The sequence below is a fragment of the Myotis daubentonii genome, chromosome 1 (assembly GCF_963259705.1).
Source record: "Myotis daubentonii chromosome 1, mMyoDau2.1, whole genome shotgun sequence".
NCBI lineage: Eukaryota > Metazoa > Chordata > Mammalia > Chiroptera > Vespertilionidae > Myotis > Myotis daubentonii.
In genome coordinates this window covers 193493772-193512182 of record NC_081840.1, presented here as the reverse complement: position 1 = coordinate 193512182, position 18411 = coordinate 193493772, and the positions used below count along the sequence as shown (strand labels likewise).

Sequence of the window (18411 nt, the reverse complement as noted above, 5' to 3'; positions counted from 1 at the left end):
GAAAAAGGGAGGAAAAGAGCAAGGAGATTATTTAGGAGGAACTTAGAATTTGTCAAGAGGTGAATAATGTTTGTTTGGATTAAAGTGGCAGTTGTGTAAATGTTAAAAATTCACCAGTCACAGATGTATTTTAAACATAGAGTAGATTTAACTTGAGAAGAAAGGATTCAGTGAGATACTGGCCTTAGATATTTGGCCTGAGCACTTAGGTGCATTGCAACCTCATTAACTGACATGAAAAAGATTGAGAAAGGAGCAGGATTTGTGGGTGAAAATTAAGATTTTAGCTAGGGTGTGGTAAGTGTGTGGTAACAGTCAGACATTTACTAGTAAGTGGGAGCTGTTCAGTAGGCAGTTGGGTAGATGTTTCTATAGATACTTGAAAATCATTAAAATTTAAAATCATGAGGCTTGATGAGGTTATTTATGTATTCAGTTTTAAAAGAAGACAATGGAAACAAAGACAGAACTTTCTAGCACTCCAGAATTTCAAAGTAGAGAAATATACAGCAAAGATTATTGAGCAGAGAATCCAGCCACATTGTGTCTTCAAGCTAATAAATGTTATTTTAAGCTGCTAAATTTGTGATAATTTGTTGCACATCAATGGGAAGTATGTATCAAGGTAAAGACTTTGATATCCAAATGGTCAGCAATGTTGGTGTGACAATCATGTATAACAACATGATATGTTAATAATGAAAAAAAAAAAAAGAATTCTGATGGCATTTCATTCCTTGAAAGTGTACTGAAAACATCTTTCCAACATGGCCCTATGGACATCCTTGGGGAGGCGATCAGTTTCTACTCTTTGATCTATTTTTTGCTAACTTCAAGGAACAGAGTGCTTTCATTATGTTTTAAAATGTGGTTCCATCAATATGATATGTGAATAAAACAACCTGATAGAATCCAGACATATCATTAACTAGAGGCCTGGTGCATGAACTCATGCACAGGTGGGGTCCCTTGGCCTGGCCAGTGATGGGGGCTGATAGAGACCATCTTACGCAGTCCTGATCAGGGCCGATCAGGCAGGCCAGGCAGGGGGAGGGGCCGCAGGAGGTTGGCCAGCCACGGGAGATTGGCTGTGGGAGTGCACTGATCACCAGGGGGCAGCTCCTGTGTTGAGTATCTGCCCCCTGGTGGTCAGTGCATGTTTTAGCTATAGGCTGGTCATCCGGTCATCAGGTCATAATGGTCATGTAGGCTTTTATAGATAGATGATAGATAGATAAATGATAGATGAGAGATGATAGATAGATAGATAGATAGATAGATAGATAGATAGATAGATAGATAAATAGATAGATAGATGATAGATGATAGATGATAGATAGATAGATAGATTATACCACTCTTAGACTCAGTTATCAGGGACTCCTGTCTTTGGTGTTCTATGCCTATGTCCTTTTCCAAAGGGAGAGGAATATGTGGGGTCAAGAGAGCATGTCTAATGTGAGCCCATACCATTATTTCCTATGTCAATTTGGCCAATTAAGGCGCTTGCGTTTTCTGCATAAGTTAACTCAAGCAATACATCTTCCACAGGCATTTCCTCTCAATAAGGGTCCAGAATCAGGGGTGGGCAAACTTTTTGACTCGAGGGCCACAATGGGTTCTTAAACTGGACCGGAGGGCCGGAACAAAAGCATGGATGGAGTGTTTGTGTGAACTAATATAAATTCAAAGTAAACATCATTACATAAAAGGGTACGGTCTTTTTTTTCAATAGTTTTATTCATTTCAAACGGGCCGGATCCGGCCCGCGGGCCGTAGTTTGCCCACGGCTGGTCCAGATACTAACGTGTATACCTCTGAGCCTAAGGGTTTGTCAAAGCTGTTGTATAAAGGGTGTGGATGGTTGGAGCAGTGATAGGAAGACATGGGCCAACTTTACCCATGCTTTACCCTTCTATTGTCGAAAGCCAATGATTCCTGGAATCAGAAATTCAACCCTCTACTTCCAGGACATTATGAAGTCCTGATAATTAATGAAGTGAGAAGGGAGCACACATTTGAGTTCAGTTTGTATGACAGATTTATTGCAACCATGGCTGTGATTCTTCACAATTTCCATATCCATCAACTTACAATATGGCTTTTAATTCCTCCTAATAAGAATTGGTGTCTATTTCCTCACCCTTTGAATATGGGCTAGGCTAGTGACTTGCTTTAGCACACAGAATGCAAGGCAAGGAATCAGATGCCAGTTCCAAACTTGGGCCCCAGGAATTCTTGAGTGCTTGTGCTTATTTGTTTATACCCCTGACTCCACCATGACAACAACTTCATAATACTCTCCTGAAGCATGAGAGACCACATAGAACTAGAGCAGTGGTTGCAATTGTGACTATCCTAGAACAATCAGTCCCCAACAAGTAATCAACTGATTACAGCTGCATGACTACTAGTAAGCCTAGCCAAGTAAGGCCAACTCCATCTACCCAAGCTTAGCAGAGCCATTGAACTCAATAAATGTTTGTTGTTTACCCCATAAAAATCAATGCTTGCAATTTATTTATGTTTTAGTGAAGAGTTTTGTGTGGGGAAACTGTAAAAGACTAAATTCACATGATATCATTGTTTGTAGTATAATCATTCTGGCAAATATATTCTGTTATATATGTAAATATATACATAAATATTCAAGCCTTGAATAATTTTGTTGTTAAGTTTTTTTTCTTAATATTATAACTGTGTTTATAGTTATAACTATGATTGTTAAAGCATCTACCATGTGCAAATCATAACAACAGTGTTTTATAAATAAAATCTTACAAAAAATAAGTTAGGTTCTTTATCAGCTCCACTTTACAAAAAAGACTCTGTAGATAGGTAAGCAGAGAGTCAGCTTTAAAATTCTTAGTTACCCCAAATAAACTCTTCTTTGAACCATAGTATACTTATCTTACTAAGTTAATTGAGGCTTTTTTTCTTTTTTAATATACATCATCACATTCATATCCAAGGACACTTGGCTGAATTTCATTCAGATCACATACTGGTACACTCAACTAGGTAAATAAATGTGTGGGGAAAGTAAAAAGTTCACATTCACCAGGAAGTTTGAACTGACACATATTTCCCAGTCCCTTATAGTGCCCTTCAAATTGCAATTACATTTGACATTGATGTCTGTGACATTCTTAGAGTCTTCTTTATATGAGTCAATTTCAGAAAATACTACTCCTATTTCATTTTCTGTTATTTCACAATCCATGTGTTGAAAGGCATTTATGTGCCTGGCACATACTGGGCCCCGCAAAGACAAAAATAAGCAAGGCAATGATTTCCCTTTTAAACTCTAGCCAGAAGAGAATTTGTCTTGAACATTTGAACTTGGAAGAATTCGAGACTATCAAGAACATGTGATTCTAACATGGATTTCTTTGTTTTCAAGATAGAGGTCTCAGGCAAAGGAAGAATGTCTACCATAGCAATGAGAACAACTGCAACATCTGAGAGAGATGCAAGGAAGTTATTATGTCTCCAAATGTGAATATGTTATCTGAAAAATGGTAGTCCAAATACTTAAAAAGCACCAGAAAAATATGCAGTTCACCATTGTATTGAAAAATTTAGAGATTGGAATTTCTTAATAGATGCTCCTTGTTATTGTGGACTTTGATTAAGTATTCCTCTAAAATTTACAATCTATCCACAACTTTTATTTAACAAATCAAATTTCAAGGGCTTGTTAGTCCAATGTCAATAACAGTAATTCTTAGCAGGATTCATTTTTAACTATTATATTTTTGTAAATTTTTAAAATAGAGAATAGGAATTAAAACTTAAAGCTTAATAATGGATATAATAATCCCCTCTGTAATTTAATTGGTTCTGCTCCTGTTTAGTTCACTTATCATGGTTTAATATAGCAAAAACTGGAAAAAAAAAAGAGATAATTCCTGAGAACATAATAGAAGGCAGAAGCATCTATATATATAAAAGGCTAATATTCTAAGTGTCCCTCTAACTGTCCGACTGGTCACTATGATATGCACTAACCACCAGGGGGCAGACACTCAATGCAGGAGCTGTCGTAATGTACACTGGCCATTTACAAGGAAATGACATCACAGACCTGGCGCTGACAAAGCAACACTCAGCTTCCCCCAAGTGGGGCACAGGCCCTGCCACCACCCTGGAGCAACACCCCACCAACTCACAGCCAATGTTGCTGAGACCCATGGCTCAAAATGCGGCCCACAGCCCAGCCCAGCCCAGAAATGGTCACTGTGGGTGCTGGGTAATGATGTCACATAGCAACGCCCAGCGTCCTCTCCCTAGTGACTAGCCTCCTTGCAGTTTCTTCAGCCCAGGAACACGACTTGCTTTATGGCCAAGTGCAAACATTTTACACTTTAAGCAAATGTCTATGAAGTGTTTTCCTGTGGCTCATTTCATTTGGTCCTCACAGAAGTCCTAGAGTAGGTAGATAGGAGACTTGGTAGAATCCTATATTCTTTTCATTAGCCAGAAAACGGAGATTTAGAAAGCTTAGAAACTTGACCCAACTGAAAAGAAGTAAGAAATGGTAGACTTGAAAATGACTTCAGGTTTTCTCACTGTGCAGAATATAGTCAAACACTGCTGCAGTTAAATATGTTACCCTTTGTTCTCCCTGCGTGATCTACAATAATAATCTGCTTTGTGTTGATCTTTACTGATGTGTTGCTGACAATTACCTGAAAGAGAAGTTGGGGTGCTCCATTGTGCTGGAAAAAGTTTAGCTAAATTAGAAAGCAGGTCTAATTAAGCAAGTTTATCTATATATATAAAGCTCTCACTGGCACCAATTGCACACCTGTGTTTCCATTTGTCATTGTCGATCATGAATTTGGTTGACACTTCTATTATAGAGAAAGGGTGAATAGCAATATTAAAATATTTCTTCGAATTAATTTTCTTTCAAAGTGCACACATCCATGCACCAGGACCTCTATTAGATCAATAAAAGCTTTAGGGACAGAAAGATATTAGTTCAGATCCTGCCTCCAATACACTACTGACAGTGAGTAGCAAAGTTATCTCCTTGAGACTAAAATTCCTCATTCATAAAAGTTGAGCACTGGCATGTTGGAAGGATCATATGTAATAATATATTTATGGCATTTACTACAATGCTTGCCATTTAAAGAGTGATAAATATGAGCTATTGATGACAAAAAAAGGATTCCAGATTAAATGAATACATAAGTGAAAGTTGGCTCTTACCATGTTCTAGCTGCAGGCCAATTCGGGAAGGGCACCACTTAGGATCTATTAAATGAAAAATAACATTTAACGGTCAGTACAAATGTAAAACACATTTTAAAATCTAGAAATTTTCATTGGAAGACAGATTAGATTTTAGATTGTGAGTAAAATGGTTACCTATTGTCAGAAATGGAAATAGTGGTTACCCTTGCAGGGTGCTGAGAAGAAAGCAAGACGAAAGCTTAAGGGGTAGTGATTTTCTGCTTTTAGATCTAGGGACTGGGATGTAGATGCATCCATTCTGTGAACATGTACCAAGGTATGTGATCTATGTATGCCTTGCGCACTTTGTACAAGTTATTCTCCAGTAAATAGCCTAAACATCTTCATTTAAAACTGGAAGACTTGCCCCAGCCTGGTGGATCAGTTGGTTGGAGTGTCATCCCATACACCAAAAAGGTTGTGGGTTTTATTCCCGGTAAGGGAACACCTAAGTTGTGGGTTCAATCCCTGGCCAAGGCTAGTAGAGGAGGCAACTGATCAATGTTTCTCTCTCTCTCTCTCTCTCTCTCTCTCTCTCTCTCTCTCGTTAATCCTCACCTGAGGATATTTTTCCATTGATTTTTAGGGAGAGTGGAAGAGAGAAGGAGCCTGGTCCAGGGCCCGGCCCAGGGAAGAGCTTGCAACCAAGGTACTTGCCCTTGGCTGGAATCTAACTTGAGACCCTCTGGTCCTCAGGCCAACGTTTATCCTCTGAGCCAAACCAGCTATTTGGCTTCCACTCTCTTTTTAAAATTAATAAACATATCCCTGGGTGAAGATAAAAAAAAATGGAGGACTTTGAGCTCATGTAAAATGTATTTAATATTGGCATGTGAAAGTGGGTTACTGTCTCTAGTAAGAGTAAGGCACTTTATCTGAATAATATGTATTATTGACTTTTAATATTATGGGCATATTGATCGTAGTAGAGACATCACTTTAGTGTCTCCTACTTATACTACCATTAAGAATAAATAGATTACTAAAGAATTCTATCTGGATAAGAAAATAAAAATCTTCATTATATACTGCCATACTAAAATTACCAGAATATAATTATTTTCTTCTAAAATGAATTCTAAGTTATTTTAAAGTCTATTGAAAACTTAATTCTTGACTATGTGATCCACTTTTAAACAAAGAAACTTGATAAATAACAAAGTAAGAGTATTACTAAAGAAATATCCCACAATTATTTTGTTTTTAAAACATTACTTTTTAAAGTGTCCAGTAAGAATGATGATAATGTGACATAACTAGACTATTACAATCAATTCTCTCTAAATTTACTGCAAAAAGACAATTTATAAATGGAAGTACTAATGATAAAATAACTCATAAGTCAAAAATTATAAGCACTAGTAAAAAGCTATTTAGGATTATATGTAAACAAAATTTACATATAATATGTAATAGAATGGCAAATGAAGAAGGCGTACATGTTTAACTCTGGCATTTCATTTTTTTAAATTAGAAAATATGCAGATAAAGGCACATTATTTTTATTTTTATTTACTAATACAATTGTTATTATTTATATAACCACTTGCTGTCCTGGAATATATGCTAATATTATTTGTTGAAAAATATTTAAAAATAGCTACCTTATTACTCATAGTGAATATCTATTTCCAAAAAACATATAATGCAAATAAATTCAAGAAAGACTTCTATAGTTTTAATTGAGTTTCCCATCTTGGATATTGGAAGAAATACAAAGCTTATGAGAATCCAGTTATATTGGACAAATAGTCATTGAGCACCTGTGATTAATGTACATAAGCTATCATATTCTGACCATTCCAATAATATTCATGTAAGACATCATTTTCAGTACCACTTTATGATGCCTTTAATGGTGGAAATGTCAATGTAAAACTAAATCTCTAATTCTAAGCAAATATATATGTCTATGAACCACATAAGTGAATACTGACAGAATCCACAATGATGATGAATAATTAGAACTTAGAAGCTCTAAACACATTCAGGAAAATGCATGTCTTTCCAATTCTTTCAACATGGCTAAACTATAAAACTACTTATGAAATACACTTGGCATTTATAGGTTGTAATCTTTGAACACTGTATGCTAGTGAAAGAGAGTTATTAACTGCCTATGTCAGCCTTTAGATTCATTTCAGTTATTTTTAATTCCCTCAGTTATCTTTTAAAAGAACAAAATATACATTATCTGAAAAGTTCTGTACTTGTTGGAGTGAGATAGCATAGGCTAGAAGAATGGTGGGGAAAAAGACTATAAAGGTTAAAAGACATAGGTTAAAAAAGGATTTTTAGCAGCATGAGTAGAATATTATTTATAATGCTGAGTTTATAGAACTTGAAAAACTGTCTGACAGCTGAATTATGATTATGTAGTAGACCTAATTGTCCAGGATCTTAAATTATCTAAGATGCTGAACTTGATTTGTATAACTCTTATCATATTTTAGCCAAGCTTTAGAGTTTTTTTTCCTTAATAAGTGGAATTGTTCATATCACTATGTAATAACTTTCTAAATATGTAATGTATCCATGTAATTCAAATATATTTATTTTAAAAAGGTGGCATTTTCCAAACTATTGGTTGTGACTCTTTAGTAAGTTAAAAAATGTAATCAGTATGTTATTCTCAACATTATAGAGAGAAAGGGAGGGGAGGGGGGAGGGGAGGGGAGGGGATGGAGGGGAGGGGAGGGCATGGGAAGGCTGGAGTAGAAATAGATTGTCATAGTGTCATAGCACTGGATGCAACACATTAGAATAAATTCTGTTTAGATAGGTTAAGCATTGTTTTTTGAACTTTTGTTTCAATAGTTTCAATATTTTGTTTTTATAAGATTAATACTCTCGATCAGAATAAAAATATTTTAATTCCATGGATCTAAAAATACATTTTTAAAATGTCCTGAAGCTATTTATTATACAGCTTTTACATAAAAAAATTATCCTCAGTGATTTAATGAAATCCTCTAACATAAAATAGATTTAAAGGGTTTAAATATTTTACTTCTTCAAAAAGATTTAAAATTTTGAATTATTAAGGAAGAGGGCAATGATATAAATTATATTAGATTTAAATCATCTAAATTATGTTATAAGCCAGATTTGCTTAAGTACATAGGCTAGATGCCTGCCCTTGTTTTCTTTTAACCTAAGAGCATGTTAAGGCTATCATTTTTATTATGATTAGTGCTTCTTCTATAGGAAGTTGGTCAACAGTACATATTTTAACTTAAATGCACAACTTGTATTTTCATAGGTCCAATTTTAGACATGATAAAAGTTGGCAATAGACAAGTGAAATATTGTATTCTTGACTTAATGGTGGCATGCAGATATAGACCCTATTAGTAATCAAAAAATACAGACCAATATTTATAAAGATGAAGTAACTTAGTGAGGATATAATTTGTAAGATAATTGATAATTCTTGATTATAATATGAAATCTATGCTTCATATTACTGAAATAGAGACATAAAAATAGTGGAAGCATTTTCAGAAATAATTAATAACCTTGATTACCTAGAACCTTGAATTCCTCACTTAAGACTCTATGTAAAACTTGCTCCCTTGTCCCTACCCTTTCTTGGTATCACCAATTCTACTAGGAAGGATAAGTACTAAGAGCTGTTAAGAGTCAGTTATAAAAAGTAGTCATGAGGATATAAAGTAGATCATAGGAAATATAGTCAGTAATATTGCAATTACTATGAATTATATCAGATGGGTACTAGACTTATCAGGGTGATCATAAGTTATATAAATGTCTAATCACTATGTTGTACCCTTGAAACTAATATAATATTACATGTCACCTGTAATTTAAAAAAAATTAAACAAAAGACATTACTTAATTTAAATGATGGAATATTTATAATGAACCATAGAGAAAGAAATTGGCGACCAATTTTTATTATTTACAATCTGAGCTCTCTGTAGCTGGTGTGGTAAGATGGGATGAAGTGTAAATAGAAACAGAATATAATTCTGAAAAGTATGCTATGCAGAGCTGGCTCTATTCAAGAGTTTAGTAGAAAAAACACAAAACAATGTTCTATACGTTTCTACATGGCTTAGTTCAATTTCTCAAGATTCCAGAAATTCATGTAGGAGAAATAAGCGCCATGTGGTGTCCTTGAAGGAACATGTAAAGGAAGCACATTATTATTTAAAGTGCCAAATCTTATACCCAGTAGACCTTTTCTATTCGTAGATGAACATCCTTCTAATGGATCGATTTTGAGAAAAACAAATTGATTATGGTCCTAGCAGATGAGATAAACAAAACAATGTTAAGCAAAGAAACATCTGTATATGTGGATAATTTTATATAAAATAATAATGCAGATAATAATGACACCAGGTAATTTGTATTAATATACACAAATAAATAAGATGCTGGACAACAATAACGTACACTGGAAGGTGTTTGGATTTAAAGTATTCTGAATGTAGAAAGAATATTTCTGTAAGTAGGAAGAATATAGAAATAAGGATGAATCTTAGATTTTTGATAAACAGGATGTTAAATTACACAGTTTTATTAATAAAATTACATAATTCTATGAAGTATGAAACTTTTCTTAATAGCTTCCACCAATTTCCTTGCTCTGTTATCCTAAGTTGTATACAACTTTCTCCTTTTCTTTCAGGGAAGGACTTGCTCCAATAGGAAGTTCTCATGTGTACAAACAAAATTAAGGGGCAGGAAGTATTCACCAGGTGAAGGGATGGTAGACAGGAACATAATGGCATGACAGACTGCCTGTGCACTTTGCAGTAGCACTTTGGTTATATTGCTTCATTAGTTACTACAGTATTGTTTTAGTGTTTCCAAATATTAAAAGCCTAAAAGTCTTAACAAAAGGGCAGGCACATGAATTCTGTTTCTATTATCTTAAGAAATAAACATCAAATATTATTATACAAAACTCTGCCTTAATGTACTAAAATAATTGCCGGTGATTTAATATTGTTAAATCAGTTGTTTTATTTGTTAGAAATGATTCACTTACCACATTACTTCACTGAAACTAAATGAACCATTTTATTCTCTGTAAACCATTTCTCTGCAGTTTTAAAAATGCCACCTACATATAATTAAGTGATCTAGCTAAGATGAATTCAAGGAAGCCAGTAAGGCATGATATGTATGATAGTGTTTATGTATCTGAAAAATCAGAACGGTTTCCAATACCATACCCAACAACAACAACAACAAAAGTTTTAACACTCAAAGCAGCACCCAACATGTGTAATTTTGCTGACCTTGGGAAGAAAATGCATCTGCTAGAGTTTACTCTTACAAAGCACTCAAGCAAGAAAAACAGAGTGCTATAGCACTGTATAATCAGCGACCGCAGCAAGGCTTCTGCAGGAAAACAGACGTGGTTCTAAAAATGGAAAATTTTAAAGCTGTATGAACCAATATTCAAAAAAGTATGAAAATGAGAGGCATAAAGTAACAAGCCAATTTCACAAATATATTTAGTAAAATACAAGACACAAAGCAAAAATAATGAGGAACAAAAAGAAGAGCATACAGAGTATAACCTCACTATGTCTTTATCTTCACTGGCTTAAGTTTATAATCAGGTTGCTCATCTAATTGCCCACCATAGTCCTAGGGAACTACCGGGATTGATATTAATGCTTGTATTGCCATTTACATAGGACACCATTAGCTGTCCAAGTCTCCCAGACCATCCATCATCACCAAGACACTTCTCCCAATATTACTTTGAACATTATTTATACTTAACTGTCCAAATTTCCATGCTTTCTAAGGCTCCCCGAATGCACTTTACAGCAGGAACTTCTATATCAATTATCACTGAATAGTTTGGGGTTTTTTTGTGTTTCTTTTATGCTCCCACCAGAATAAATACCCACATACACACATTATGAGGACCATATGTGCCATAAGGAACTTGAGCGTGATACTGGAGGTAGTAGGGAGATAGGGATAGGATATAGAGCAGGTCGCTATATGAGAAAATGTATCAAACAGGAGACTATTATAAGTATTTAAAATTTCACATATTTAAAGTGTGGTTGTGAGATTTCAGATTACCAATTTTATAGAATTGGTAATATTTTTAATAGTCATTTAGTTAATAGCCAGAGACCCATTTCAAATAACAATATTGTGACACACTAAGAATTTTAATAAAAATACTTATAATATGGCTACCATATATACATACTTACACAGCCATATACATACACAATTACTTGTTCTTATAAATAAGATATTTCATTTATTCTAGGATTAGACAAGTTTATATTAATTTTTCATTTTCCAAACCCAACAGCTTCAATGCAAAACAAGATGTCGGGGTGAATATGGTTTCTCACTATCACAATACTTTAAATACTAATAAATCCAAACACAATTTTCAGGGAAGGCAGATAAACAGTTCTGATATTGAAAATCTTCCACGTGAACCCTCAGGCATAGTTTTGAATCTAACCAGGGACACTTCAGTGCACAGGCTGGCTACGGCAACCCTCAGGAATTTTAATGGTACTTGCACATTGCAAGATAATTCATTGTGAAATACATTTTCCTATTTATTTTCTCAAGAGTTACTTCATTTCAATTTTCACCAATGCTTAGAATTTGGAAAAGAAACTGGAATGTTTTCACAATGAATCTATTACTGCAGCTTTGTGAGTCAAATCCTAATGAATTCTGCAAAAGTGTCTGGAAGATCTATCAGATATTGAGATGCCACATTGGCTGTTTAATATACAGTCACAAATTTTTGGAAGGAAACAGTTTTGATTTTTCATTCATTAGTGATAGTTTCTAAATCATGAAAATTATTGAGAGCACACACAGAGGAAAAAAAGTGAGAATAAAACATAAATCAACATTTTTAAAGATTAGATAAAAATACTTTTATATAGGCTAAAGAAAATACAAAATGAATAATTAATTAATTTAGATCTATAAAATTTAGTTTTCCAGCCAAATTGGGAAAGTGTGTCTGTGATGTGTACATTAATTTATAAAGACTTTATTCATATAACAATGAAAACAACTAAATGGAGAAATATGTGGGTAAAGACAATGAACAGGCAATTTCCAGAAATATACTTATAAGTTATAATTAAGAGTATGAAAAAAGTAATTCACCAGTGATGTAATAAATTGAATCTAATACTAAATGAAATCTTTTTTCCACTCATCATTATAAAAATTAAGTTGTTATATTGAGTGTTATTGAAGAAAAGGAATAAAAAGACATCCTGAAGTAAACTTGGAAGAAATTTAGCAATACATGTTAGGATTTCAAATGGGCTTATCCTATATAATAAACAGGTAATATGCAAATTGACCATCACACCCTCACACAAGATGGCTGCCCCCATGTGGTCAAAGATGGCCAGCAGGGGAGGGCAGTTGTGGGTGATCAAGCCAGCAGGGGAGGGCAGTTAGGGGTGACCAGGCCAGCAGGGGAGGGCAGTTGGAGGTGACTGGGCCTTCAGGGGAGGGCAGTTGGGGGCAACCAGGCCTGCAGGGGAGGGCAGTTGGGGGTGACTGGGTTGGCAGGGGAGGGTAGTTGGGGGAAATCGGGCTGGCAAGGGAGCAGTTAGGCATTGATCAGGCTAGCAGGGGAGTGCTTAGGGGGTGATCAGGCTGGCAGAAGCAGTTAGAGGCAATCAGGCAGGCAGGCAGGCAGGCAGGCCAGCCTAAACTGGCAGTTGGACATCCCCTGAGGGGTCCCAGATTAGAGAGGGTGCAAGCTGGGCTGAGGGACACCTCCCCCCCCCCCAGTGCACAAATTTTATGCACTGGGCCTCTAGCTCTTAATAAAAGCTTTTTTTAAAAAAATATTCTTACAAATACAGTTAAATAAGTTCACAAACATATATTTTTCTGGTGAATACCACAATGCATAGTACATAGTAAATGTTCCATAAGTATTTTTTTAATATTCACCAAATATTGTTGAATAAATAAGCATATAGTACTTTATGATAAAAGCAATTAAAGTATGTGTCCAGAGAATGTGTATTACAAACCCAAGCAAAAGTATACTATATTTCCATTAATATTTATCATGTAGATAAATGCATTTTTACACAAAAATACATCAAGAAAATATGTTTATAGGGAAATCTATTAGAGAATAATTATCAAAATATTTAAAATTGTGTATATAGGAACACAGAGGTATCTCCAGAGGTATTTCCACATTGGTGAAAATGTTAATAATTGGTGGATAATGTTTTATTTTTTATCAGTTTTTGCATTCTAGAAATTTATCTTGAGCCCTGGCCAGGTGGCTGTTATTAGAGCGTTGTTCCAATATTCCGAGATTACAGTTCAATTCCTGAACAGGGCACATATAATAAGCAACAAATGAATAAGTAGAAAAATACATTGATGCCATTCTCTCTCTCTCTCTCTCCCCCCTCTTTAAAAATCAAAAAGTAAAAACTGAAAATAGAAATTTATCTTGTATTTTATTATAATAAAGAGTGAGGTTATTATCTTGCAAAAAGAATAATTTATTTAATCTAATGTTGTGCCAACAACTTATATACAAGTCAAAAAAATCATACATGAAAATGGGGCATTGGCACACTACTATCTTTTGGAATTATAGAAAATAGTGTGATATAATTAAGCATGTCTGGATTTAGCAATGATACTATTTGCATTTTCAAGAAATTTATAATAGGATCTGAGTAACTATTTGAATATAAACTTTTTTGTAAAATATAAAAATGATGTTTTTTACTTACTAGGTAAATGTGAAAACAGATAACCTTCTTTATGACATCTTCTTACAATAATGCAGTCATTAAAGCATTTTAAAAGCTCATGTGCTTGCTTTTATATTGTTTACTTAGAATTGCACTGTGATGCATTTTGTGTCTTTCTGAAAATTTCCTTAAGGAAGAAAATCTCAGAGAAGAGAGGAGACTAATGCTGCTTCAAGCTACATCTCAATAGGCTTTCTTGCCTTTTTATATTACTCATCATACATCCTGTCCATAATCCTGTTAATGAATGAACTTAAATCAGAAACAGTAGCTGCCAAAATAAAAATATATAAAAAAGAAAAAAATTGAATATTTATTAAAGTTTGATATATAATCTTTGTACCAGTGGTTTTAGTGCTCTGTGTGCTTCCTGAAATCATATTATTGAGACTACTAGAGGCTTGGTGCATGAATTTATGCACAGATGGGGTCCCTCAGCCTGGCCGATGATTGAGGCCTATCGGGGGTTGGCCGGCCAGGGGGAGAGGCCACAGGTGGTTGTCCAGCTGCAGGAGGTTGGCTGTGGGAGTGCACTGACTACCAGGGGGAAGCTCCTGCATTGAGCGTCTACCCCCTGGTGGTCAGTGCTTGTCATAGTGACTGGTAGACTGGTCAATCTGTTTGTTCAGGTCGTTCAGTTGTAATGGTCGCTTAGGTTTTTATATATATAGATTCCTTTTTACAATATGATAGCCAGTCCTTCTCACTCTCCAGTCATCTATCTCCCCTGGAAATTTAAATGTTGTCATACAGTCACATACTCAAATATAAAATGGAAATCAATTATTTGCTATAGATAGACTATCTGCTCTAATATTTGAAACATGTATAATGTACATATTTGTTCAAGTTTAAATGTTGCTAACCCAACCATTTTGATGCTTGAGGATTATGAAACAAAATTATTTTATAGAATCAGGCTTGGGTAACATTACAATGTCATAAAAGATGATCAAAATAACCCTGACATTGCACAGCAATTCACAGGTTTAAATGCTTTGTGCCATGAGGGACAAAATAATTTACAGACAGGATAACACCTCATGCATTTTAGGAATGGCTATTAGTTATGACAGTTTTATTACATGAACCTTGACTATCAAAACAACTGACCCTTCCTAACAGTTTGATCTCATAAGATTCTGTAAACAATCATATATCATATAACATATAGGTAAATAGAATCCTCAACACTTCTCTGAGTATCCAATGATATTAAATATACAGCAATGTAAATATGAGCAATATTCTAAAGTCGTCACAGTGAAAGGAAGTACATTTTCAACACTGGGATACTAATATGTGCCAGTGGTTTATATTGTGATTTAGATTAAAGGCATAAAGAAAACACTGGCTTAAGTAAGAAATTTAAGGGATATAATTAAGGCAGTTAAGAATACTTGGAAAAAAATTATATTATTCTATACATCTTTAGCTAAATTTCAAAATAGCAAACACTAATGAAATATAGTACAATACTATGTCATGAACACTGCATTATAATGACATTTCCCTGTAAATTATTGACAAAGCTCATAATTCCTTTTGCCAGATGAACTATTAGAGAATGTTAGCTACTTCCTGAGTTACAAACAAAGGGCTTTTTCTAAGAAAATCATTTTGCCACTTCTTTCTGTGGTTGCATTTATCATTTTTTGAGCTTCTTTTGTTGAGAGATCAGGAAATTCTGCAGCCTGGTCCAGGAGGCTCCTTTTAAATTGACTACAGAATAGTCATTATTCTATACTATATGTGATAAATCCTTCTAGTCTGTTATCTTTGTTTTGAGTTACTCTCCTGGAACCTTTCAAAGTTTACCATTGTTTATATTTTTACTGGCTTTTTGGCAAGATTTATATGCATTTCAACTGTCACAATAAATTATATATACCTTCATGTGGCTAAAACTACATTCGCTCTGCTAATTTCATTGTTCTTTCTCTTGCTTTCTTCCCAAGGCTTTCCTGGGAACTGCAGAGACAAGTACTCCAGGAGATTATAAACATTGAAATGCTTTATGGTGTTGTCAACCAATAGGCAACACACAAGCCACAGGCAAAATGATTTTTCTTTTCTTTCAGAAACTTTTATGACAGTTAACGCACAAATTACACTTTAGCTGATTGTCATTCTTTTTTAACTTAAGTTCATACACTATTCTCAGATTAGTCTCACAAGAGAAATTTCATTAGCACTTTCTAGTCATATTTGCATTATTTGTTTTTAAATTTTCACCCAAGAACATGTTCATTGATGTGAGAGAAACATCGATTGCTTGCCTCACATATATACCCCAACCAGAGCTCGAACTTGTAACCTGAGTATATGCCCTCACTGGGAATCAAACCCTAGAGTTTTGGTATATGGAATGGAGCTCCAACCTACTGAGTCATACAATTCAGGGCTAAAACTGTGGTTTTAGTATTTTGAGTTGTTTTTATTGTAGTTTATTTCTAATATTATGGCCTTGTGGTCTGAGAAGATGCTTGGTATGATTTCAATCTTCTTGAATTTGGGGAGACATTGTTTGTGACCCAATATGTGTTCTATTTTCGAAGATGTCCCATGAGCACTTGAGAAGAACGTATATTTTGTGGCTTTGGGGTGAAGTGTTCTGAAGATGTCAATTAAGTCCATCTGATCTAGTGAGTCATTTAGGATTGCTGTTTCTTTGCTGAGTTTTTGTCTAGCGGATTTATCCAGTGATGTCAGTGGTGTATTAAAATCCCCTACTATGATTGTATTGTTGTCGATCTCTCCCCTGATATCTTTCAGGAGTTTTCTTATGTATGTGGGTGCTCCTGCATTGGGTACATATATGTTTATCAGGGTTATATCCTCTTGGTGTATTGATCCCTTTAGTATTATTAAGTGGCCTTTCTTGTCTCTTGTTATGGCCTTCACTTTGAGGTCTATTTTGTCTGATATAAGTATTGCTACCCCAGCTTTTTTTTCATTTCTATTTGCCTGAAAGATATTTTTCCATCCCTTCACTTTCAGTCTGTGTGAGTCCCTTCTAATGAGGTGGGTCTCTTGTAGACAGCAAATATATGGGTCATGTTTTTTTTATCCATTCAGCCACTCGATGTCTTTTGATTGGAGCATTTAGTCCATTTACGTTTAAAGTTATTATTGAAAGGTACTTGTTTGTAGCCATTTCTATTTTTTTGTGTGTGTGTGGCTGTTTTCTTTCTGGGCTTTTTAGTTCTTCTTTTTACACCAGTCCCTTTAGCATTTCTTGCATTGCTGGCTTGGTGGTGATAAACTCCCTTAGTCTTTTTTTGTCTGTGAAGCTTCTTATTTCCCCTTCAATTTTGAATGATAGCCTTGCTGGATAGAGTATTCTTGGATTCAGTCCTTTGCTTTGCATCACTTTGTAAATTTCTGTCCATTCTTTTCTGGCCTGATGTGTTTCTGTTGAGAAATCATTTGATAATCTGATGGGGGATCCTTTGTAGGTAACTCTCTGTCTCTCTCTTGCAGCCTTTAAGATTCTGTCTTTGTCTTGTACATTTGCCATCGTTATTATGACGTGTCTTGGTGTGGGTCTTTTGGGGTTCATCTTGCCTGGGACTCTCTGTACTTGTGTAACTTTTTTCTTCCCCATATCTGGGAAGTTTTCTGACATTATTTCTTCAAATAGATTTTCTAATCCTTGCTGCTCTTCTTGTCCTTCCTGCTGCCCTATTATGCGTGTGTTACTTCGTTTCATTTTGTCCCGAAGCTCCCTTAGGCTCTCCTCCTGCTTTTTAATTCTTTTCTCCAGTTGCTGTTCAGATTGAGCTTGTTTCTCTGCCTTATCTTCTAATTCACTAATTCGGTCCTCTGCCTCTTCTAGTCTGCTGTTGAAACTTTCCATGGTGTTTTTGATTGTAGCTATATCACTTTTCATTTCTTCCTGATTCTTGCATAGGTTGTTGATTTTCTCATCCATCCGGTGAATGAATTGTACAACCATTATTCTGAATTCTTTTTCTGTCATGTTGCATGCTTCAACTTCATTAATGTCCTTTCTTAGTGACTCCTCATTGTCTTTCCTCTGGGTGTTGTTTCGTCTCTTCATTCTGATTATCTCCCGATGGTTCAAACGTCGAGTTGCGTGGGCCTGGGCCGTGTGCAGTGGGAGTCTCCCACCACCCTAGTGTCACTGAAGATCTCTGACACTAAGATGTGTGGTTGTGGTGGGTTGGTGGGAACCAGGCTCGCTCAGAGTCAGTGTTGTCAGCGCTCAATGTGGCCTGGTACGCGCCCTTAGAATCAGGGACCCTGCCTGCACTGTGCTGAAACAGAGACCCCCCTGAAGCGTGTTGAAAACCAGAACCCCCTAGCGTGCGCCAGGAGTCAGAGTTCCCCAAGAATCCAGTATCAGAGTCTCTGTTGCTTC

General features: G+C 35.3%; 1 protein-coding gene across 1 annotated transcript in view; it reads right to left on the bottom strand.

Moving 5' to 3' along the window:
- The window catches only part of TECRL (trans-2,3-enoyl-CoA reductase like), an 82332-nt gene that overhangs the window by 33631 nt on the left and 30290 nt on the right, over positions 1 to 18411 (bottom strand). The window contains exon 3 of the mRNA XM_059682382.1: positions 5221 to 5265. Coding sequence (XP_059538365.1) covers positions 5221 to 5265 — 45 coding nt within the window. The remainder of the gene's footprint in view (positions 1 to 5220; positions 5266 to 18411) is intronic.